The 24,789-nt window shown below is 43.2% G+C and overlaps 5 protein-coding genes across 5 annotated transcripts in view; 2 read left to right on the forward strand and 3 right to left on the reverse strand.

Annotated features, from left to right (window-relative positions):
• The window catches only part of LOC126558879 (uncharacterized), a 553,494-nt gene that overhangs the window by 292,691 nt on the left and 236,014 nt on the right, over positions 1-24,789 (reverse strand). The gene's annotated exons all lie outside the window — the stretch shown is intronic.
• Positions 1-24,789, forward strand: part of LOC126558878 (uncharacterized) — a 521,842-nt gene that overhangs the window by 247,192 nt on the left and 249,861 nt on the right. The gene's annotated exons all lie outside the window — the stretch shown is intronic.
• Positions 7,747-10,795, reverse strand: LOC126559713 (nuclear RNA export factor 2). The gene is made up of 4 exons (XM_050215885.1): positions 9,764-10,795; positions 8,999-9,691; positions 8,013-8,816; positions 7,747-7,944 (listed from the first exon to the last, which is right to left on the reverse strand). Exons 1-4 carry the CDS (start codon positions 10,793-10,795, stop codon positions 7,747-7,749), a joined length of 2,727 nt encoding a protein of 908 aa, XP_050071842.1.
• Positions 11,303-12,445, forward strand: LOC126558426 (uncharacterized). Its single transcript, XM_050214441.1, has 2 exons — positions 11,303-12,020; positions 12,093-12,445. Exons 1-2 carry the CDS (start codon positions 11,306-11,308, stop codon positions 12,443-12,445), a joined length of 1,068 nt encoding a protein of 355 aa, XP_050070398.1. The 5' UTR covers positions 11,303-11,305.
• LOC126557924 (uncharacterized) lies at positions 15,736-17,219 on the reverse strand. Its single transcript, XM_050213838.1, has 2 exons — positions 16,169-17,219; positions 15,736-16,097 (listed from the first exon to the last, which is right to left on the reverse strand). Exons 1-2 carry the CDS (start codon positions 17,217-17,219, stop codon positions 15,736-15,738), a joined length of 1,413 nt encoding a protein of 470 aa, XP_050069795.1.

Consider the following 24,789-nt stretch of genomic DNA (forward strand, 5'->3'; position numbering starts at 1 on the left):
TCCTGCAAAGTGAACCCGAATGTGATGAGATGAGTTTTACTTTACCGCATAAATTGGATAATATCCTCGATAAGGCTCATGGCTCATGTTGCTGGTGGCAGTGAAGCATAAAAGGCAAAGATGCGCTTAATGAGATGCAGGCGGTGTTTGTCATTTTCTGCCCGAGATGGTTATATTTGGTGGTTTTTGAGTAAGTTTTGTGGCTGACGTATAGAATTGGTAAGCCAGATTCACTGGTTAACGTTTCTTTTCATTATGCAGGATGCAAATGGAGCGTGATATTACAAATGTCTGTTTATAGAGCGTAAGATACATTCCATGTTGCATTTAGCGGAATGAATATAGGAAATATTTTATAGGAACGTTTCCCCATAGTGAGGACTCACTATCGAACTACATATATGGTATCAGTAAACCATTAGTTTAGAGCCTTTGGAAGCCTCTTGATGACCTCTGAGGCATGGTAGATCGTTATAAGATGAAGAGGAAGATGATATAAAAGCAGCTTATTCGGTTTTTCAATTAATAAATTTCGGTAATAAACCATTCTTTAATAAACTCCATCAAAGCCAACCACTTTTAAGTTCAAATAAGTTAATTCGAACTGTTTTATAAATCCCGTACCGTTCGATTCGGTCCAATCTTTCTACTGACACGCACAGTATTATTAAGAATTCCTCCATTCCATTCTTCCGCACGCTGTTCGTGCCGCTACAGTTCTATGTACCGATGGTTCTTCATGCCGGTTCGGTTCATTGAATTGACACCGTACGGACTATGTGCGGAAGAACCTTCAAAAGTGTTATTTTCACTACCTGTAAAAGATCCGCAGCTCACTGAGCCGTCAGTTCGTATGGCTCTAGTCGGCAAAAAGAATAATCGGTACATAGAACGGTCGCCGCACGTATGACGTTCGGAAGAACTACAGCACTCGATCAGTTCACGAAACTTATTGAATTGTACCAATCTTAAAAAGAAACGTTTTTCCAATGTCTTAACAAAACCTTTTTTTTATAATGAAAAAGCCTCCAAATTTACGAGATCTTCGTACACCTTGATGTGCTCATTGTGCTGTGAATTAGGCCAATCGCAAATCTCTGCTGAGGTGGTCACCTCATCAGAATGAATTCAAACTATCCAAAGCCCGTCAAATCTGTTTTGGCTATCCACATGGACAGAATATGCGTTGCAGGCCTGAGTTGAAGTGAAACGACAGCTTTGACTCCAAAATAACCGGTGCAATGGATTGGCATGAGATGGCACCCGACCATTAGCAGCCGCCATCACATTGAATCTGCTGAAAGTTGGGGTCGAAGGGGGGTGTGAGTCCTTTCCCCCCCCCCCCCCCATCCCCCTTTCATGCAGAAGACAGATACAATCCAATCCGAGGATCCTCATTGCAAATAATTACTGCCCCAGAACAAGTCACAGTATTGGTCACAACAACTCATCCGAAATACGGAAAATTGAGGAAGAAAGGTACTTCAGACTCACGAATTACGAATCGAACCCAGTGATTGGTAAGTTTTGCTTATACCATATTCCTAAATCCTTTAAAGAAGATACGAAGAAGATTTGTAACAGTATCACAGAGGGTATCGGTAACGGTATCGTCTGAATTACAAGGGATCTGTTAAACAAAATCGATCAACATAGAGGAACAGCCCTTTCTTACGACATCACACAGAGAAGGAATTTAGTAGTACAACGGTCAGCAGACGACATCACAGGTAGGTAAAACTTGAGATCATCAGCGTCATTGACATTCCTTTCACTGACAAATGAGGAATAGAAGATAACTGCGAACACCTCCGTGAGGACCTCCAGAGGATCTCCAGAGGAACTCACGATTTGGACAGACACGACAACACTTTGACTACTATGCAATCTGCTTGCAAAGGCAAGGTTTGAACCATGACAGTAACCAATGTAGAATCCCAATTCTTTCATGTTTCGAAAACAGCAGATCGAGGGATTATGTTATGTTGCGTAGTTCTGTAACCAAGCCACATTCACTGGTGAAGAAGAAAAAACCGAAACCATAACACAATTCAAGACACATATCAATAATGAAAAGTAAATCTCAAACAAAAAACAATTTCAAACAAAAATAAAATATCATAGTTTGTGCAAAATCGACACCCAACATTTTATACTCTTCATCAAACCGCTGCTATCCATCCCGAATTCCTACAAAGTAGCAACTAATGCCAAACCATAAAACCGTCCGTAAGTAAATAATAACTGGTGGAAATTATTTACCAGAATCGTTTGCCAAATACTTCACCCAACCAGGAAACCCAAAAAAAAACCCCAATCGAACCAGTTCGGAACGCATCGGCCCACTACACTGTGGCAAACGGTAGATGGTAAAAACAACTTTACGATTGACCAGGCGAGAACTTTTTTTATGAGACTTTCGCCACCGTCCACCACGTGTCCATCGGTTTGCACTCGTCGTTTTTATGATCATGTTTGTGTGCGCGGCAAGAAGCGAAAGAATAAAGTTTTGCCGCTGCCCATTCGTCGACTTCTGGCGACTTGGCCTGGCGACCGTCATTTGTGCCTGCTGTCGAAACCAGCAAACCGCAATTTTCACATAACTTTTTTTTTTGTTTTTCTAAAGGAGGAAAAGGGCATGAAACAGCCTTACAGATGAAAAGGTAACCCACCGTAGCTCACGAGCAGTTCTTCGATTCTTGATAGATGAAAAAAGCGGGACAAGCAAAGCAAACAAACGTCCCGAACCGCCGAATGCAGTGAACGAGTAATTAGAAAACGTCTTCACAGTCCATTACTGATCCATACACACGGTTGCCGTGTCCCTCAACGACACACAATGTTCTGTGTGTTATTACGTTGTACGACAGATTGTTTCCTTTTCTTTTTCATCCTCCAGTTCCGTTTGGTTTTCCTCGAAGCACCGAAACACCGGGAGCAACAAGCTCGTTTTTCATCACTCCACGTACTTGTGCTTGAGGTTTCCTTCCTTTTTTTGCATTTTTTGTTCCATTTTCCATCACATAGCTTTATTTTGAAATTGCATTCCTTCTCCAAACCGAACCAAAAGTTTTAAAAAAAGGAGCACCAACGCCCTCAAAGCACGTTTTTATGTTTCCAGTTGTTTCCAGTGAGAAAAGCTCAAAGCAATAGGTCATACACGCGCGCATCAAGTAACGGAACTCTTTGGTAAGCCCGGTTCCAAAGAAAATACGCAACACGGTAAGGTAAGCTTGAGAAAGGATCGCGCCAGCACACAGTATTCTGGTGGGAGGCACATGAATTCTGGCCACCAACCACACGATGCACACGTAGCGTATACCTACGCACGAAGATGAAACTTTTGGCACAGGGAGGTATTGTGTTGAAACAGTGATTTGATGCTAGCAAAACACCCGCACATTTATCAAAGTTGCTGAAGAAGTGAGCCTTAGCAAAAGAGTAGAACTTTTTTTTCTTTTCTTATTTTTTTGTTGGATTCCAATCGTACTAGGGAAAGGGTTACTGGTACAATGGAGCTAACGGTGGGTGGAGTAGGCAGTCACCTAGAGCTCGGACACCCTATCGTATCTCGTATCTATCGTAGCCCCATTACATGAAAGGAGTTGAAAGAATCGAGCTTTTCGCACGTCACTTCATGATTCGTGCTGCTTAGTTGCAGGATCGAACCCGTTGCATTCGCAGAGCTACAAGGATCGAGCGCGAGCTTTCGCTCCATGTGGCAACAGAAGTGAGAAACATCCCCACATGGTGCTCGGACACACTAACAAATTTTCCGCGTGTTCTTTTGTTTTGTTTTGAAGGGCTGAGGTTCAGTGGCGGATCAAGGTTATTGGAGACACTAGGCGGCATGGATGTTGGAACCTAGGATCCTTATCAAAAGTGCTGACCGGTTGGAGGGAGTCTCTATTCCTTGTGAGGAGGCCCACTTTTAACGAGTCCCTTATCCCCGTATGCAGTGCCCCCAAATACGAGGCCCTTACTAAGATGCTACTACTGCAAAGTTACAAACGCGGAGCCCTTTTTACTTTACCAATCTTGTTCTACCATCAACAGAGACGAATAAGAATCGAAAGAAGCGAGGTGCGTATTGTTACCGATTCAGCCAGAGCCGTTAGTTGATTGCCGGAGTACTGTTGTTGACGGTGTTGCAGGTGTAACTCAGCACGTTCCACTACTCCTTCAAAAGCGGATGTCACCGTGAAAGCAATAGCGGATGTAGCTGTTTTAGGCCTTTAGGCGGAATGTATATCGAGGTCCATCGAAGGGAGGAAGATGACCTCACCATGTCTCCCTATTGTACCAATGGTCATCAAGTAACTCCGCAAGCCAGTAACCTGGAAATGTTTTGGGATGGTTCGTACAATTTTTAATCAATCAAATCTGACCAAGTACCCACAGCATGTTCCCCGCCGTAGGCTATACGTGGATCCCCTGTTGGCAAATGTACTCCATGAATAAATTCAACCCAAAATCGTTTCCGATTTCAAATAGTAAATCTAACACAATCTCATCCACGATGCATAGAATCCGAAAATAAAATCAAGAACTCACTCAGTCCGAAGAGAAAATATTTCATAACGCTCACCAACAGTCACAGCTAGAAAAAAAACTACGAACCTTCCAGGATGCAAAGCACTATCGACCTGTTGCAAACCGTAGCACCCACATCCCGGTGCAACTGGAAAAGGTTGAAAACACACCAAAAAGAAAACCATTCTATTCCGCTATGATGCATTCCGCAACGTGGTGCTCGTAACAGTAACAGCGAACGATTGACAAACCATCGTACGGATGGTTGTAGGATTGTGTGAAATAAACTGCTTCACTTCCTGGGCGCAGCAACAGGTTACAGAACGGAAGTGCAATAATGCATGATGTGTACCGGGAGTTGTAACCGTTACGAAAAGGAACCATTTCGTGCTTCAACGAGCAACGAGCTGTTAGGAGCGCACAAGCGTACCTAAATGTGAGTATTTACGTTCCTGATGTACGTACCTATGTATCGTGTGACTTAAATAGCTTTGCATCGAGATTTTGTCCCAGACCGGACGAAAGGTAGACCTTAGCCTCTCGTTTTCAGCAAGCCTTCAGTTCTACTTATACTAACGGATGAATTAAATCTCTTATCATTCAATGCTTCGTGCCTGTGTGTCGTTTATATTCTACGCTACGCTAAAACAGCTGTTTAAATAATTAGCTAATGATGCATGATTCGTGCAAAAAAAAACCTAGAACTGAAACAGAAAGGCAAACACATAAGCGAACGCTATGCACATCATGTAGGCAGGAGGTTTCCCGGACGTCGTGGTTGAATAGCGGAATCGTCGCTTTTGCAGCGGTTCGCGAATGCAACACGTTTCGTTTCTTTTGGAGGTTTCTACTAGAGTGTGGTTAGTATGCAAAACTATTTGCATAGAAATGTTACTCAGTGCCACGTGGATAGGCGGGACATTAATTGGAACGGTGAAACACAGACCATCGAAAACGGATGATAAAATGAACCAGGTATAATCAACAGCAAATGGAGCTGTACATACCATTTCAACGGCTTCGATGTTAATACTTTTATATAAATTATATTTTTAACTAGTTGATGTTGTAGCAGAATCGTTTAATACGATATGGCACTTACATTATTATCATCTGATAACTTTTATAATTATTTATCGTCCATTAGCTTAATAAAAAAAATTGAATCCAGTGTAAACAACTTTTCGAACAGCCTTTTAAAGTTTGATACTTAATCAAATGAAAATAATCATCCTCGATTTTCCTTCTATTACCTATTTCCGTTGAATATTCTATTATTTGTATCGTCTCCTTTTCGCCACAATATTAATCCCATTTGACAGTGAAAATCAAACTCCAAATCCAGCCATATTTCAATGAACTTTAGTTAATTAAATATCAACACACAAAAAGCATACCTTTTTACGTTCGGAAGTAGATAGAAACGAAATCAAATGTCTATGCACCACCGTCCACGAAATATACTCGATGAGGGATAACAAGCAAAAGAATGCTCCACACGGTGCCGATGCAGATGTTGCGCTACCGGTTATGAAAAACAAACAGACCATCCGTTGTTGCTTGTTATGTTATGATTGGAAGCTTTTTCTTTTAACCCAGGCACAACTCACCCCCGGAAGCCACTTTGAACGCTGCAGTTCTGGCAGTTTGTCAGTCCGTCAGTCAGTCCCACGAACTGCCGCCGCCGGATGTTTCAATGCTTTTCACGTACCATTTTTTCAGCCTAGTTTTCTCACCATCCTAGGTCCGTTTCCGCTTACAAGCGCTCTCATGCAACAGCATTCCCACGGCGAAGGTGCCATCATCGGTTATCGGTTTCGAACGATCAGTATCCGGGATCACAAATCCCACACACACTGATGATGTGGCGCGAACCGAATGTAGTTAAGATAAAATGCATATGATTAGATGTGATAACAATATTGTCGATCCTGCTCGAATTCTCTGACGAAACTCTCCGTTGTCCTACCTTCCCTTCCCGCCGCGGTGCGATTGGGCTGATGCTCACCCGTTTATCCGTTCTGGTGATGCCCACGGGCACTGATTGGTTGATGTGCGAACGTCAGTGCCGCGTATCGCGCGATGGCAGCACACATCAATCCCCCCGGTGCCCTGGGGGCTGTTATTGTAATGTGAGTGGTCAATTTTACGATAATTATTATAGTGTGCACACCTCGCACCTGCTTCACACCTACCCGGCGTCCACTCTTGCAGCAGCAGCTCCGCACACGGTAAAGGGTTTACTACTTCCGGGTTGTTTCGCATCACGGTATTTGGCAAGCGAAGCAGCGTTCGCTCTACTTCACCATTTGATTTGATTCGATTCGCATAACCGCAGGGGAAAACATTTGTTTTATGCTCGGTTGCTTCTACTGTCAGTGGGTTGCCAATCAACGTGCGGCTATAGCATCAGGACACACACACAAACATCCCGTACGAAGCCTTCCGTTGCAGTAGCCGTGCCAGCATCAGCACGTGAACAAGAGAAAAATCCGCAAACTATATGAACTCGACAGAAATTAACCTTCTGTCAATGCGTGTACATTCGGTCGCTCGGAGCGGAAATTAAATTTTCCAACCACCAAATACTACCACCATCTTCTTGTTGGGTGGGCAGCGAAAACGCACGTCAAGGATGAACTTTAAAGTGCCATGCCAAACACAAATGCATACACCCGGCGGTAAACCCACCGGTCAAATGTGCTCGAGCTCGTGAATGTGAGATTATTAATGTGACTTTCCCTACTTATGCTCAATGATCCGGAGAGCACTGTTATTGTCGGAGCAACCGCGTTACTATGTCCGTAGAAGCAGTGCGCAACAACGTTTCACTGGTGGTCAAATTTTACATTGTTTCAAGTACCATCCATTACGCCAAAGACCCACTTGACGTCAGCTACTTGAGCTAATTACTTGTTGTTTGCTAACATTTCGTGTGCCTATCCACCGCCTATCATCCGCGGTTCTGAGTTTCGTTCTACACGCTTTAAGGATGCATCTGAATAAACATATTATTCGATTCGAGTTCTTGCCTTTATTCAGTGCGTAATGCTGCAATGCATTCAATTCAAGCTCCCACTTATGTGCAGCTACTTTTGTCAATGACAAGCAAAAAAATAGGAAATTACCAATGGATCATGATAACATAAACCATGCAACGCTAAATCGCATCTCCCAAACTTACTTATGCTAATTTGTACATGGTGCCCCTTTCTATAAAATGTCATCCTTAAAGGCAATTTTCGGAATCCGTTTTGATTCGTACAGCTTCAGAAAAACGTTCAGCGCCACCTTCAGATTCCAGGAAGATTCTTCCAGACATCGTTTGGACCACTCCGTATTTAATTTTGTCAGCTGCATAAACACGATCAACGCATTTTCACGATCATCGCTATCACATGACGTAGCATCCTGTGTACATAGCAGTGGATAATATTATTAGTAAAAGTAACAAATTGCACGTACGGTTCCGTACTTACCATTGCGCTTTCCTGCTCGTTCGATGCTTCAGCCGAATTACCGAAAGATTCATTTTTTCCATCCACCATGTCGTACATATGCAGCATATCGTTGTGAATCTTGTATTCCAGCGCTTCGTGAAACAAGTTCGTCCCCATACCGGACGGTTGTAAGAGCCAAGTGCGAGTAAAGCCCAGAAAGTGATTCTGTCCGGGCGTTGACAATTCATCCTCCTGCATCCGACCATTCACGGTGATCAGCACCCGTTCCGGCGTGAACACGGGCACATCGATACAGAACGAATGGAAATCAAACTCCGTCTTTGGGAAGTTCGTTAGCACGTACCCGATGCGCTCGTTGCCAACGATCAGCATGGAAATCGCTTGTTTCAAATTACCCTTGAACTTGAGCAGATTGCGGCTGTGCTGGATGTAGTTCGCTTGCCGCAGCTGTTGCGAGTTCATCTGCTCTTCCGAGGTGTGTGCCGTGTCGATCTCAAAATCGCACGTCATGGAAAACTGTGCCTTTGGATGGTACAGTTCCTGCAGGTCAGCACGCTGGAAAGAATCGAACAGCGTAAAGTAATGCATCACGAACGATTCGGCAAACTTGTACGCTTCCGGCACGCAGATGTAGTTCTGGCAGAGAGCAAAGTTTCCCAGCAACGGTTTTCCATCGAGCTGTTTGAGACCGCCAAAAAACTGCTTTACATTTCGTACGTACTCGACGCTCGAGTGTACCGTTGAGCATACAGGGTTATTGTCCAAAAACAACGCTTTAATGTTATTCCATGGAATGCCCTTCAAATCGGTGAATTTAGAAATCTGCAAATAAATAATAGACATAAACGAACCGATTTTTACTAGCACAGTCCCAAACTGGAATTGGTATGAAATATTTCACATTATTGGAAAATTTGCAACTGAAATATTTCGTACATCAGATGTTGTACTAAAACTGATCTACAATTTCAAATTCAAACATTCTAAACAAAGCAGAAAATTACCATATTGTGTCGCAGATCCAACGATACCAGACTGTAGAACTTGGACAAACTTTCCAGCGCCTCACAGTTCCGCAGCTCATTGTTACGCAGCCTCAACACCAAACACACATTCCCATGCCTCCGGGCAGCATATTCCATTATGTACCGCATAGTAGCCGGACTTTTCGCACAAAAGTCTACAAACTTGCATTTGTTCAGATCCGTTTGCATCGAGCACAGATCGAGACAGGTCTGGTGGAACCGTTTGCCGACGAACCATTCCAACTTTTTCAACGGCTGCACATCCTTCTCACCCGCTTCGGCAACGTTCATTGTCAGCGTTAGCTTTAGCATGGCGTTTTTCGCCGGCATTGGCAATTTTAGCTTTTGTCGCACCAAAACGAGCAGCGCGTCGAAACAATTCTGGACCAGAAATTCATCCTCCTTCGAGTAGGTTTTGTAGTAGCAGGGGAAGAACGTATGCTTGCCCACCAGATTGAACAGTGCGTCCAGTATGTCTTGCTTGTTGCATACCCCGTTATGTAGTACCGTGATCTTGTGCCAGTGAGGAGTCAAGTTGTACTTCTGGAACGCGGTCACATTCATGTCCGCTTCGGTTATCAGCGTTCCGAGGGAAGTTATTTCAACTTCCTCCTCTTCTTCGTCGATATCACGTACTATTTTTGTCACAACCGGGTTCGTCAGGCTGGTGTCCTAAAATGAGATTAGAAAAATACGGTATGACACAAACTGTAGCTCCTGAAGGGTTTGTTGCTTTACACTTACCAGCTTCAGCAGTTCTGGAAAAATACTGTGAAGAACCTTCTCGTAACCGGGCACTTCGATTAAATTGTTTCCCAACACGTACAGCTCCAGCAATGGCATCTCTCGCAATCCTCGCAACGAGCTTGGATGCTTTATTCGATTGCCACGCAAATCTAAGCTTACGATCCTCAAATGCTTCGCACTGCTCAGCACCGAAATGTGGCTGATACCGTTGTTCGACAGGCGTAACGTATTGATGCAACTGTTATCATTCAACACCTGCACTATGGCCGAACAAACGACCTCAAACTGTGCCCGATTGCAGAGATTAACACAAAGCTCCTGCAAACTAACATGCTCGGCAAAGCTGTCCAAGTTGAGCAAATTGCTGCTCCCATACTGGGCCGCATTGTCACACCGTTCCTGTACCGCCTTCGTTATGGTTTGCCGTGGAAATATCTGCCCAGTTTGGAACCGGGCCGCTCCGAGCCGTATGCTAAGCGCAAGCTCTTCTTGTCCGAACTTTAGCGTTAACCCTTCCTCGAACATCTTCATCATCACCTGGTTGCACATTCGCAGCAAGAAAAAGTCAACATTTACATGACGCCGATACGCTACCGGAAAGAAATCGGAGTACGTAAACTTGTTGAACAGTGTTTCGAGAATCTTTGCCTTGGAACAGCCGTTTTCGTGGTGCACAATCACCTGATGCCATACGTCCGCCCGGTTCAGCATCGTACGATCGTATTGCAGGTTCGACCCATTGTACAGACGGCTCGCAAGTTTGGGTTCGAGCACAATATCTGATTCACCGGTGCGCATTTTCAACGTCTTGGGCAGCACGCTGTGTATGTTGTAGAACGCACTTTCATCGTGATCCTCCGATTGCATGCTCTGGTTTGTAACGGTTGCCGTTCGTTCTGCTTGCTTCGCGCGATCCATATTTTGCATCTCCTGCACCATCTCATCGATGCAACTGTTGGTTTCATCGCACAGGACAGAGCTATCCGCGGTGGTTTCTACCTTGATGCGAACCGATTCTTTTGCATCCATTTTCACGGCCTCAGCATGGAACTTTGCTCTCTCGAAGAAACACAACAGCAAACCTGAAACACTTGGTGCCGGCGTTTCGTTGAATGGCACTAGCGAAATTCGCTGAAACAAGCAGTATGACGTTTTGCTTACGACAGTTCTTACGACCAGTGTTCCCAGCACGGACAATTTTATTTTTGTACGAAAGCAACAATTTTTTGTCATCAAATTGATGTGATTATCATTTTAAATGTATGGAAAGTCAAAAAACTTAAACATTAATCGTTATTTATTCGGTACAACCATTTCATCGCATAAAAATAAACCAAATACTTGCTCATTTTCATCAGCTTTTTGCACACTGGTATCTCTCATGGACACGCCGTATTTTTCATTTTATTAAATGTCATTACAAAAACCCAAGGGCTGTGCGAGTTTGTTTAGATCCGGTGCACCCAGATCAATAAACTTTATTTCACAATCAAACATAAATTACTGCTCGTTACTTAAAATTGTGAATTCAACAGGAAAATGTTTTTCCTAAGGATTTCCAGGAGCGCGGTTGCATCCTGCATAAGCAATCGCTTCCTTTCCACAGCCAACATCAGCTGCACGGCCATCAAAACGGTTCAGGAAAAGGTTCATCCCTACGCGAAAATTCGCATCGATTGTGCATACCATTTGAAAATTGTACCGTACGATTTGCTAGACTGTCCCGATTCCAACATTCTCAAGGCAACGGTAAAGCAGGGCAACAGCAGCGGTGACAGCCTGGCGGTACAAATATCCGACAAAACGGTCACCATTACCAGCGATCCGAATGCCGGCGGAACGGAATGTGTGCTGGAAGTTCCGATCAAGGCAGACCTGCAGATCCGTAACAATGGCACCACCTCGATCGCAAACCTTTATAGTGATGAGATCGAAATTGTGGCTACCGGGGACATCGAAACCCAAAGTCTTCGTTCTACGAACGTTACACTAACCAGCACGGCCGGCAACATTGTCTGCCGTGGTATCACGCTGGCGGAAACTGTGTCCGCCACGACCACGGGCAAGGGGAACATTTTTCTGGACAAATTGCAGGGTGGATCAGTTTGCGCGACTACCGAGGCGGGAAACATTTTGGTTAATGCGAGCTACTCAAATCAAAGCTCTTTTCGGACGAGAAATGGTAATTTGGAGCTGAAAAGCATCCACAAAGACTGTACCGTTCGATCGTCCGGTGGGAAGCAGTTTGTAATGAGTGCGTACAGCGAAATTTGATGGAATCCACGCAAATATAAGATAACTTATGTTTGATTTACCTTTTTTTTAGATGGGTTCTACGGTACCCTGGATGCGGATGTGGCAAGCGAACACGTTACCCTTCAGCTGTCCGAGATGGTTGGTAAAAGCATGATCAAAGCAGATTCATCGCAAGTTTTGAACCTGAATCTCGCCGAAACGGTTTACGAAACATCCGCCATCACCGTAAACTCTTCAAACTTAACGCTCGATAGTACCGTAGTCGATATGGCGCATCAAAGAAACGGAAGCAGTACTACACTTGGCAAGGCTGAGGCTGAAAATACGCTGGACGTTAAAACGAACGGTGCCGTGGTGCTGCGAAAAATGTCCTGGGCGGACAGTTTTTCCTTCAGCGATATGAGCCAGGCAAAGCAACAGTAACGCTAGACATTGGCGCGGTCAAACTCAGGGAGGCATTTGAATAGTGGTAAGCTTAAACAGTTTATTTATTTTCACAAGCACTAGTCTCACGTTTTGATGGACTTTTCTAAAGGCGAATAAATTTGCTATATTTGCGTAGATGTATCGAAGAAAAAAGTTTAAAATAATGTTATTAGTAAATTTATTTATTTATAATTAATTATGACGGTCCAGTGCCGTATTGTTATGTTATTAGTAAATATAGTTAACAATTTCCGCCAGCGTTACTATCACCTTGTAATAGAAATTTATTAAGATTTCTTCCCAAAAAACTGTAACGAGCTATCTCTTCCTAAATTTGCCCCATAATTCAACATTCGCCTGTAAAGTAAAGGTCGTAAAATTTTAAACGATTCCTTTGCGTGCAACTAACACAGTGGAACGTGCATAGCAATTACTATAATGACAAGGCAATTTCCAACGGTGAATGTAAACCTCCATTCCCACGCTCACTCACCAGTACCGTGGCAGTCCACTCGTTTGACAGAAATCCTCCCCACAAAGCTCGGTACTACACTCAAAGCCACCGCCATGGCCGCATTCGCATACGTTGCACTGGCGGCGAAATACTTTTCCTTCCGGGCATGGACGGCTTCCGTTCTTTTGCTGCTGTTCGATCGCTTCTAGCAGACCCAGGTCGTACGAGCAGATTCGCTGGGAAGAGTTTCCGATGGCAAGACAATTAATGTAGCTAACACCAGCACCCATCGTGCGCCGGAAACGGCGATACTCTTCGGATTCACGAAGCTTTTCTGTAGAGAGCGAGGGGAGACAAAACTAATATCAACTTATCACAGTAAAACATCATGCTTACCGCTGTTGCAGACAATAGTGAAAGATAGGAATAAAACTAAAACGAAAATTACCAAGGACTTCATCGTGCAAAATCACGAGAACGTATGCAATCTTTACGCAGGCCGATTGCGCTTAAGAAAGGGTTGATAAGCATTGGCATAGCGTACGTTTTCTAGGCTATCATAATGGGTTAACTCGTTTACATTTTACAAAATAGAACACCCAAGATAATCCACCGTACCGCACCGTACGGTTTCAGTTGGTTTTAAGCTGCGTAGTTTGTTTACGGCTGATTCATGTTATTTATTCGCTTTTATTCATGTGATTCATTCATTCTTGGTTTTAGGCTGCGTACTTAGTTTCAGGCTGCGAACTTGGTTTCGGCTGATTCATTTGATTCATTTGATTCATTTTTAATATTAATTGGGTGGTATTTTTGGCGTTCTTGGCGCGTAGCAAACCGGGCTGCTCTCTGTTCTTTTGAAAGAATTCCACACAGTCAAGGCCTCTTCATCAGATCCACGAGATTTTTCAAGAACAAATTCGATATAGGCTTCAGCTTGAGACCCTTTTCTAGCCGGGTGCTACACACGACCGCTCAGTCCGCTTACAGGAAGCCATGCGGAAATTGAGGGCAGAAACATCCGGTTGTAGTGGGATCATGTGTCTCGCGTTTAGATGATTGTGGCGCAAAGACACGTTCTCCAGGAGTCTCCAGTGAACGATCGTAGCATGCTAAAGGGTGTCCGGGAGCTTGAGGTTTTACTTCCGCTTAAAGAATATGAAGTGATAGGTGACTTCCGATCTAGTATCTTTGGCCTGGGGTGTAACATTACGAGAATGTATTTCAAAATACCACACAATATGCAACGGCACTTTTTCAGCCTTCCGCTTGGTAGCATCAAATTGCGTCTGCAACAAGTCTCTCCTGTCACAAAAGGGAGCCCCAGTGTGTTTTTATTAGCTACCCGAAATCCCATCACTTATGCGAGTCACAAAATCGATAATGCAACATGTTGGTTACATCCATTCCAACCTCTTTTTATCGCTCTTTAATGGAATATGCTGTAGCTAGGCTCGGAAATATTATCGAGAAGGGATTAGGGAACTTTCCTCTAACAGATAGGGTAGATTTAATTGTTTTTTTTTCTGCTCTGTTTCCCATGCTTTTTGATTGTCCTTTTGCTTTAAACGTACGATATGGATGCTGTATCGGAAATGGAAGAGATTTTATGATGAACCATACAGATACATATTTATTTACAAATGATTATTACGGTCCAGTGCCGTATTACAGATACCGATAAAAATACACATACAGATAAATATGCTGAGTATAAATTTTCTCAGCATCACTACTAAGGGGAGCGCTTACTGTTTTTTCTTGCTCCAACTTTATAAACGAATTAAGAAACACGCGACGGGTTAGATAGAAAATTTTACCATACTTTATTACAACTTTTGTTTCATGCACCAATATGGATGAGACGTCCAATAATTAATTACGTTCACATTTATCCTGACGATATTCAATCCAGTCAGTCGTCAATCCGATACCTTGCAATTAATCGTAATATAACTATTGATAAAGTGTAGATGTCGGTCCTAATGACCTATCTAAAACTCAGGACTTTTCAGGAAATATTATTCCTATGAAGCCACAAAATATATTAACTTTTTCTTTTCATGGCATGCAAACATGACCCTATGAATTTTGCAAAGCAAAAGATGGGACCGAATAGTTCATGTGAAATAAAGACTGAACTGAAACCGTAAATAACCAAATAACGAATAACTTATAGGACAGAAAGAACAGAGCTAACTGGATATATCCCACGACAAATTTACATTAATGTCTATTTAGCGAATTTGCAGAACGCATGTGGAATATAATCGGAGCAAACACAAAAGACCTCTATATAAAACACACAGCAAATTGTGGCTGGATTGAACTTAAAACAGGAAACAAGCAAATCAGTAACAAACAATGTATCTGCCTTTTATTACAGATAACCTGCAAATAACTTTTAAAGGACCCGGACCACAGCAAATTACAGACTGTTGAAATTGATGCGAAACTGTCATCCCATCCCAAAATTGCGATTACAGCCTTTTCTCCAGTGCCCCGTGTAGGTAGATTGTGTATGCAACTGGTTCGCAGAAAGCGATTTTCATGAGTGTTTGAGAAAATTTCTCAAACACTCATGAGAACCTGAAATTCTCATTTTGAAATCACCCGTGGCCTGCAGTCTTAAAAATAGACCTGCAGTCAACTATAATCCACGGCAACATTTTCCTAAAGGTGGAAGGATTGTGAAAGGTGTTTGCTGACCAGATGGTCACCGGTTTGCTGGAAAGCAACAATGTTTGTACATTATATTACAATTTAAATAATAATCAACGAAGGCACCGTGATCCCTTCCTAGCCTTATACTACTGCTATATGCAAATCTCAGCTAGAAATTGTACTCCGCCTGAAGCTCCTCCATTGTGCAGGAGTTTAAGTTGGCCACTAACGCTTTCGTCAGCATGTTACAATCATTCGACACCAGTACGACCTGAACATCGCTGCCAGCGGCTACCGATTGTACCTGCAGTGCACAGTTTATGATGGAATCGTCCGGCGAGAGCACTGGCATCAGCTCGATAGTGTCATCCCACGGATGCTGCCCCTTAACTCGAGCATCCTTGACCCGTAGCATTTTGTGAAGAAATTTAACCACCGGTATAATTTTCGTTGCCAATTGTGGTTTTTTATGCTTTACCGTGTCCAACTCGTGCAGCACTTTATACGGTACAACGACAATCGGTTGACGGACTGTGGACGGTACAAAAGAAACACGTTATACCGGATGTTTAAAAAGACGGTTACTTTCTCTCTGAACTTACCGACATATTTTTTTGATAGGAAATTCTCAAACTCCTTGTAATTTTCGATGAATATGTTGGTGTCTATTATGCAGTAAAAGTAACTCGAATACGCTGACAGTCCATCTTTGTACTTGGTCTTCAGATCGGAGACATCATTCTTTGTATCTACAATCGTTTCCTCTGTCTTAGGATAATTTTTGGCTTCTCCCGACACTAGTGTCGCCACGTTTAAATCGATAAAACTGTCACATTCCATGCTGTCTGGTGTCGTCTGGATCGCAGGAGTAACCGACTCTGGGCTGTGCATTTCTACATCATCCACATCCATTCCACTGCCATCGTCAAGGTTTTCTGTGCCACTAGCAGCAACAGGTGCAGTTTCAATCTGCTTCACAACTTTAACCGCCGGAACATCGCCAGATTGCTTTGCAGCTGAAGATTTAGGAACAGCGCTAGTTTGTGCTTTCGACGTTGTACAGGAAGAGTCGGACTGGCTGGTCCTTGTTTTTTTAACCGGTACAGGTAGAATTATTGCCTTTTCTTTTGGAGGACTTTTCCGATCTACGGCTGCTCGTTTTAGCGGTAAGCTCGAGGTGACTTTTGCCTTCTTTTGCTCTTCGACCTCCTTTTGTAAAACGGCACATAAGTTTTCGAGCCTTGCCTGTGCCGAGCCGGGCCGTGGGCCATACAACTCCTTTCGCCATGCTACGGGCAGTCCGTTATCTTTTTTGTGTTTTGCTTTTACGATATTGGATAGCGGTTTATCCGACTTGTTCGAAGTGCTACGGTTGCTGGTTTTGCCAGGTGCACTATACCGTTGCGTCTTTGCGGCATCGGATAATTTCGGTGTTGGCTGTGTGGCCAGTGATGCCGCGATTGTCGCATCGAACGTAGGGCTAAGACGTTTTGCTAGTTGTGATTTCGGTGTAGTTACCTTTCTCTCGAAGGAGGCACCGGAAGAAGTGCTCTCTTTAGATCTGTTCGCCGAGCGTGATGTTGATAGTGATTTTGTTTCCCTCGGCGATGTCACTACCGGGGTCGTGGCAATGGCGATCTTTTTGGAACTCATCGTTTTCTTGCGAGAAGACTTTCGATTCGCACTAAATACGCTTCGTTATCTCGATGAGTTGATATTTGCGTTAGTCTTCTGGAATTGTTCCGTAAATTTAATTAAATCACATTACGTTGGTTTTGATGCTCAATAGACAAACCTGCATATTACAATTGACCGTAGTCTTCTGCTCCTCCAATTTCAACATAAAGCTATTCGCACTTTCGTATCCAGTAAACAGTACGTATGTAGTAAATTTGGAAGAGACTTAGTGGAATAGTTGAACGAACGTTACACTTTAACAGGCTGAAACTCAAGACGCACTTATTTCCCACAAATTACACGAACAAAAAACGGTCCGCCACTGTCGAAACAAACCAGCTCTGCAGTACAATCTCTTTAGAAATGGCCCGCACTTTTATTTGTACACAAAGAGCAGGTTTTGGTGAATACCAAAAATGTAAACAATCCTAAACTGTCAAAAGGCGCGCTATAAGGCTGAACGTTTACAATGCAGCGATCGAATACTTCAGCTTTCAAGGGTGATATTCAAAGGTTTGTGTATTCGATATTTTAGTGCATGTTTTATTTGCGTTTTATTTTCTTTAATTTTGCTTTAGATAGAGTTTGACATTACTTTTAAGTGCAAAGGAGTATCTATAATACTATACTACAACTGCTTCGCGATTTTGAGCTGTTACAGTAGCTCTTGATGCCGGACATGCTCTGTATAACGTCGTCTAGCAAATTTATTATCATGGCTGTTCTGGCGGACGCATCAACTCCATCATCGCAGTTTGGACCTACAACGCCTTCTTTATAAATATGGGCGGCCCAAGAAGACCTTTCGGAACGGTTCGTTCGATGCCAGCTTCATGACATGACCAGTCCACCGGAGAATGGTGATTCTAGTTCGCTAATTGATGGCGAAGGTACCATGTAGTTCTTAGAAATTATTTTAATTAAGAATTCATTTTTTTATTTCAATTTTCACCTCATTCATCTCAAAACCCTTGAAAAAAAAAAATTTCACCTTGTCTCGAAAAAAGGCAAACAATTATGATTCATTGATAATAATAATCCAACTTCGTGCTATCGGCAAGTCTAGTAAGCCATTCGATAGCGTGACCTAAAAGATCGTTAAGCCAAGAAGACGAAGAAGACCTCGAGATATTGTACCGCCCTTCCCGAAATTTTCCCCCAATTTTTCCACGTGTTGAAGTGATTTTAGGCATTGTTCTCTGGCTCATAGCAGGAGCAGAATTAAAATCCCATCAGAACCTTTCTTCCATAGTGAGTAAAGACTATCCACCTACGCCGTATCACTAAAGCCTAGTCTTTCCGACATTTCTTAAGGATCGTTAAGCCGAGAAGAAAAAACGGTATAGTATTGCGTATAAATATGGATGGGATTTGATTCTGGTCTCTTCGCCGCTTCGGCGATTAAAAGTAAAAGGCGCCTAAAGAATTATTCATTACGCAACTGTGCTCTCCATCACCATACCGCCCTCGAATCATGTTCATTTTGGTAAAACCTTTGAAACGTTGAAACCTTAATACACAATCAAACCTTGTACAATGAAAAAACGGGCCAACATTTCCCACATCATTGCCCATTCCTACCATACGGTTCCACATTCCAATCATCGTTTTTGTACTGCACATAAAAGCTTCATATCCTCGTTCTCTAACCTTAATGACACCCAAAGCACAAGTTACAGCCAATTTCGCATGGTAGTGACAGCGTGCTATTACAACCAGCACACAACCTCAAATAACATATGAACAGCTAATAATCAGCAGAGTGTTGCGGTGTGAACATGAGCTAGCTTTTCACCACACGTGCAGTCCACACGGGGCTCTAGCATTCAAATCGTTCCTCTCGATATGAAAGTGTTCCAGAGCTAGGTTACGATAAATATGCATATCACCATCGAACTGCTAACAGTTGCTAATATTCAGTGGAGAAAGAAGGAGCCGCTTTCCTGCAGTACAAAAGGAAAGCTTCTGCACCACAGTACCACAATCTTGAATAGCAAAAGCCATTGAAAAGTTAATCCAGTTTCAATGCTATTCTAGTATAGCCCTTTTCACCCACGACGCACTATCAAAGCGTGTTGTACGGGCACAGAACGGTGTCTGTCCTCCTTTTTGCACCAAACGATAAAGCTACCCTTCTTCTGAATTCTGCCAGCCGATGTTCAACATGTTATACTTTTATTATTCACTGCCGCTAGATTATGAAAGCGTCTAGCGCCTTCCCAAGCCACAGAAGGTCTGACACCCCACTAGAACTTGTCTCCAAAACATTTCTAGCCTTCCGTTGCTAATCCTTTTCATTGCATTTGCCACATCGAGGCTGTTGAGTTTCCCGCGTGCAGTTCAGCTGTTCTGTTTCGCATGACTTGTGGTTTTGTGTTTGCCACTGGGTTCAGCAGTTTGCTTCAGGCGCAAGGGACGTGGTGCCACCAGCATCACGTACACGGTGAGAAAACGTTTTCAACCGACACAGGTCCTTCACGACACATTGCGATGAATATTTTGTTTAGAATATATTTACCCATCCCCTATTGCCACCCACGATACGTCCGAGTTGCATTGGCATTGTGCAAGCGATGCATTAAGATTCAAGAGCACATTCAACACAACCACCCGTTGGCGGGCTTCAGCGTACACTACACGGCATTCCCTCCATTAGTGGCCATTCTCATGTGATTGCAGGGCACACACAAAGGATTTGTGCAGAAGGAATTTATAAATAGTTCATTATTGCATTGACACACTTGAAGCCTTCAAGGCTTGCAGATATGCAGTTTGTGAGAGATTGCATCTATTTAAAACTTTTTTATTATCCTTCTTGCTTTTAAAGGCAAGAATAATTAAATTGGAATAGAATTGTTGGTTCTACTTCTTGGCTTAACGACCTTTTAGGTAACGTCGGTCATCGAATGACTTACTTGACTAGTTGATACCACGTAGTTGGATAGTCATTCCTCACTATGTTGGGACGGTCCGCATGGGACCCAATATTGAATCTCATTGAGATTGATTCCCGGCAGCAAGAACTATCTCAAGGGTCTTTTCCTTGGCTTAACAAAACCTTCTAGGTCCGGCCATCTAATGGCTTACTAGACTCTCCGAAACCACGTAGCTGGATAGTCAGTCCTCATTACGGGGGAACGGTCCTAATGGTATTTGAACCTCGGCCCTGCCGTTTGAAGACCGGCGCGGATGTCGCCTACACGACCGGGCTGCCCTATCTCTACTGTCCCAAGGGTCTGTGGTATAAATCTAGTTGGTCAGGCAGTCAACAGGACGCCAAGCCAAGAAGAAGCTATGGTTCTATGAGGATGCTTCTGCTTAATCTCACGACCCTCTAGGTAACGCCGGCTATCGAATGGCTTACTTGACTTACTGATACGTAGTGAGTGATTGCACAATGAGTCCTCACTTCGGTGGAACGGTCAGGATGGGATATGAACCCGGGTCCTACCGTGTAAAGTTGGTTAAGTAAATTAAAGTAAGGAATTGTGTTTCAAAAAAGGCTCTACAAAATGCTACAGACCCAACAGTTTTGACAGTTTGCTACTGTGTTTCAGTTTCAACCAGACAGTTCAAATGCTTTTTAATGTTCCTCCCAACGGCCAAGGTCATGCGTTTCCGTGATTCGCAATCCACTTCAACGATGGTCGTAACATTTCTATTACCATTTGAACAACAACAACCACACAAACACCGACTGTAAGTTTGATTGCGAGAAAAAGCTTTTCATGAAACAAGACAAGTCGAAACACACAACAGAGACGTAGCAATGAATGGTGATGCACGCAGCAGGGCGTGTACGTACGGTGTGCCACTTACCAATGCTTTCAAATGGATAAAGTGCCTACAATTTATCATGAGCTTCCGCCTAGATTGGTCTAGTGTTGTACGCTGTGTTACTTTTTTTTACACACACAAATGCAACGATGGTTTACAGCGAGGTACATGAAAGCAGGGTCATGTACGCTAACAAAAGTTTAATAAGCAAAATATGCACTTTAATCGACTCGAACTGCTCTTACTTAATTATTCTTATATCACCATTTCGAGTTCATCTTGCAAGCGTAGCTTCAGTTTCGGGTGTAATTTGTCATTTGCGTACTTCATTTGGTAGTTCAATTCTCCATTTTGGTTTGTGTCTTAATTTATTCCTTGAATGAGCTATTCCTCCTTTATGGTCCATGCTTTTTTTTCGTTCGTATTTCCATTCAACTCAACGACGACATTTGACCCCCAATCGGAAATCCATTCTTTGACATTCAAACGTAGAGGCGAATTTCCACCAGTTCCGGCTCATTTTGTGCGCTTTGCTTTCGTTTCCTTTTTTTCTGTTGGTCCGTATCGATGTGTCATGCCTGGGGTGGTGGTGGGGCTGGAGGCTGAGCGGAAGTGCCGAAATACAAAGAAGACGTATTTTGCCATTTTTTGTTTGTTCCAATATACGGTTACGAAAAAAAAAAACGGAATCTTCAGCTCGAACACGGAAAAGGCATTCTGGCTGTGAAGCGAAAAATGGGCCGTGTGTCCCGGGTACCACCCATAAGAAATGAAAAGTGCTATGGAGAGGAAAATTGCTTCTTAGATTCCCCAACTATTGCGAGCCGTTGATTCTTCCGTTTCACAGTAAAAAAAAAAAGAACGAGGGAAAGAAAAATAAAAGCTGCGAAAGAAAGATTGCAGCCAGCATGCTCCTACCCGAAGCTACCGAGCAGTAAATCGGAACGATTATTTTATCGCTCATACCATGTACACTACCGCTGATTGTGCTACATTTGGTGTAAATTTTTCATTACCTCATCTTAGGGAAGAGAACCCCACACAAGCGTGGACGGAAAAAAAGTCTAAACTTTTACATCGTTTCCAACGCTCCATCGAGAGGCTCTCCCGCGTTGAGTTACTTTTTTTATAGTGTGTGCTGAGAATGGTAATAAGTTGAAGGAAAAGCTAAATTGTACAATTTTCTCAAGCAGCACACCAAAAAAAAACTTGCTTTTACACCATATGATGTTCACATCGTGGTTCTTGTTGTTGTGTTTTTTCCACCAAGCAAACTGCACAGTTTACGATTATTGTACGCTTGTACGCACGTGAAGTCTGTGGATTAATTTGTGTGCCAATGGTTTTGGCGTGCCAATGGCGAATAATGTGCTTGACATGTTGTAAAAAAAAAAACAAGTTTCGAAACGAGCAATCATCGCTTCCAACGGTTTGGCGTACAATCAAAACCAAGCGCATGGACATTGAGTTCAAAATTAAGGTACCGCCAGTCTTAACGATACGGTTACAAGTTTTTCCTACAAGCTTATTGCTCATTAAAGTTACCGAAACAATCATTATCAAGACGGGATACATACGACGGGTGTTGCCAGCACCACTCAAAAGCGTGGTGCTTGCCGAGACGCACACGTTCATGTGTTTGCTTGTTTGGAAGGGCATCATGCTTGGTGAGAACAGTAAGTGCCTCACCATCATTAATCAACATGCTTGAACAGCACTAGAAAGGACGGTAAACACACATAGTCCGGAAAACGGGAGGAAAAAAATACTATCCTAGCATCTCGGATACGCATGGAAGCAAAGGAAGGGATCACAAAGGATAAATGACCCTGAAATGCGTTACTGTGAAAGAATGGCAGAGAGAAAGAATGTGAAGTTCATACTTTTTAAAGGTAACGTTTTGGGTGCAGGAACATTCGAATGAATGATTTACAACAGTTTGGATAATTTTTCTCAAACCTACCAGGCGTCTCCATTTAAACTCCAAATAAAACAAAGTATGTAAATTATTGTTAGACTTAAGTACATTGTAATACAGTGAATAAAAAATGCAAAATAAGAAACATAACTACAAAAGACATTGTGGTTAGAAGCAAAAATGTTATTTTAAACCAAATTCATTCCCTCTGAAGGAGGCGCCCAGTAAGTTACAAAATTTACTAGGTAAAAATGATACAAACTTGGGAACAAATTTTAAAAGACTTCAACACTTTTGACCTTCCAAATTTCATCCTCCCAAACACCCACTGTTCAAGCTAACACACATCTCACCGTTAACGTCAGCCACCGGATACAACCGACGAGCGAAATACAATCTCCAATTTAGCAAATTGTCAATCCGTTCGATTGCAATCTCAAGACCAAGGAGGTAAAAGGCTAGCCTTCGGGAAGGCCAAAAGCAAGCGCCTCACAAGAGCAACATATTACAGCGTTTCATTCCAATCTGTTCCTCGCTACTTCCACCCATAATTGCAATCCATACGTCAAAGTGACGAGGTCAGCAAAACAAAGCCAAAACCTAGCAAATTTCATCAGCAACAAAAAAAAAAATAAAGAAAAGGCAACAACAGATACAAATAAATAGCTCACCTTTTGTGGTGTCCTGATTTCACATCTTCCGTATCCAGACGAGGTTTACACAGGCCCAGAAGCTTCATGGAGCGTGAGCATGAGATGAGATTCGAGTCATTCATCGTGTACTCACAGGACTTTTCTCCACCTACAACGCTTCCAACCTTTCCTCAACATTCCTCCCTTTACATCTATTTATCACACGTTTTGGAACGCTTGAGATCAAAACAACTCTCATCACTTTCATTCAAAATCTTCCAAGCGCGTTTGCGTGCGCTGCTGCTCCGAAGTATTGGTGAGCACGCAAGGTTGATAATAGAAGTGCTTGGAAAACAGTGCACGGTCGTACTGGAAGTGTGGAAAGTCAACCGTCCATTATGATAACACCAACCCGACCAGGTGGTGAAGCAATCTTGGCTGAGAGATTTACTCTCCAACATTGGTGAGAAACAAACGTCTGTCCGTGTGTGTGTGTGCGTGCGCGCTTGTACATTAGCACACTCAGTCTTTCTCTTAATCACGCTCACACTTTATCACGTGGAAAGCGTGATTTTACCTTTGTTGTAGCCCGGTTGCAACCTCACGCAACAACAAAAAAAGCTCGCCAACGCACGACCGTGAGCGCCTCACTGTGCTGTACGCGAGCGAAAGAGCACCCGATTTTGGCGAGCAGAAACTTTTGCACTCACGCGCTAGGTTCGCTCACGCTCGCTCTTCCCCTGTTGGCTTTTCGGTGGTTCGGCTCCATCAAGTGGTGGTGCACTACGGTACGGTTCGCGTGGTTAGGTCTTCAGTTTCAGGATCGACTCTGGGATAGAACGACCCGCCGTGGCGTTCGGAACGGGTTTTCGCATCAGTGCTTCGATTCGCCAACCGTTCAAGGGAAATCGTTGTGCGTCCGGTGAGAGTGTGAGTGGGGCGACAAACAGCTAGCTCCCCCTTCCTGGAAAGAAAGCTAAACTGTGGGGATGAATGTATGTGAAGGTAATGAAAGCTGAAAACAACGCGCGGGTGAATGTAGGTGGTTGAAAACGGTTTTGCCTATTTTATGAGGCACCTTTTTCCAGGATATTCTTCCCGTACAACAGGCGTGGCGTGTTGGGAAATTTCTTATCGTATACCATTGAGGTCACTTAATTGAAGGACTCTATCGTGTGTATCTCCACATGTGCGTGTGTGTAAAAAGGTGTGATTTTCA

The sequence above is a fragment of the Anopheles maculipalpis genome, chromosome 2RL (genome assembly GCF_943734695.1).
Source record: "Anopheles maculipalpis chromosome 2RL, idAnoMacuDA_375_x, whole genome shotgun sequence".
Lineage (NCBI taxonomy): Eukaryota > Metazoa > Arthropoda > Insecta > Diptera > Culicidae > Anopheles > Anopheles maculipalpis.

Coding starts and splice junctions, on each gene's coding strand:
- LOC126559713 (XM_050215885.1), bottom strand. CDS start 10,795: ATGGATGCAAAAGAATCGGTTCGCATCAAGGTAGAAACCACCGCGGAT. Junction 9,692..9,763: donor TTCCAGAACTGCTGAAGCTG/GTAAGTGTAAAG, acceptor ATCTCATTTTAG/GACACCAGCCTGACGAACCC. Junction 8,817..8,998: donor TGGATCTGCGACACAATATG/GTAATTTTCTGC, acceptor ATTTATTTGCAG/ATTTCTAAATTCACCGATTT.
- LOC126558426 (XM_050214441.1), top strand. CDS start 11,306: ATGTTTTTCCTAAGGATTTCCAGGAGCGCGGTTGCATCCTGCATAAGC. Junction 12,021..12,092: donor TGGGAAGCAGTTTGTAATGA/GTGCGTACAGCG, acceptor CCTTTTTTTTAG/ATGGGTTCTACGGTACCCTG.
- LOC126557924 (XM_050213838.1), bottom strand. CDS start 17,219: ATGAGTTCCAAAAAGATCGCCATTGCCACGACCCCGGTAGTGACATCG. Junction 16,098..16,168: donor CCTATCAAAAAAATATGTCG/GTAAGTTCAGAG, acceptor TACCGTCCACAG/TCCGTCAACCGATTGTCGTT.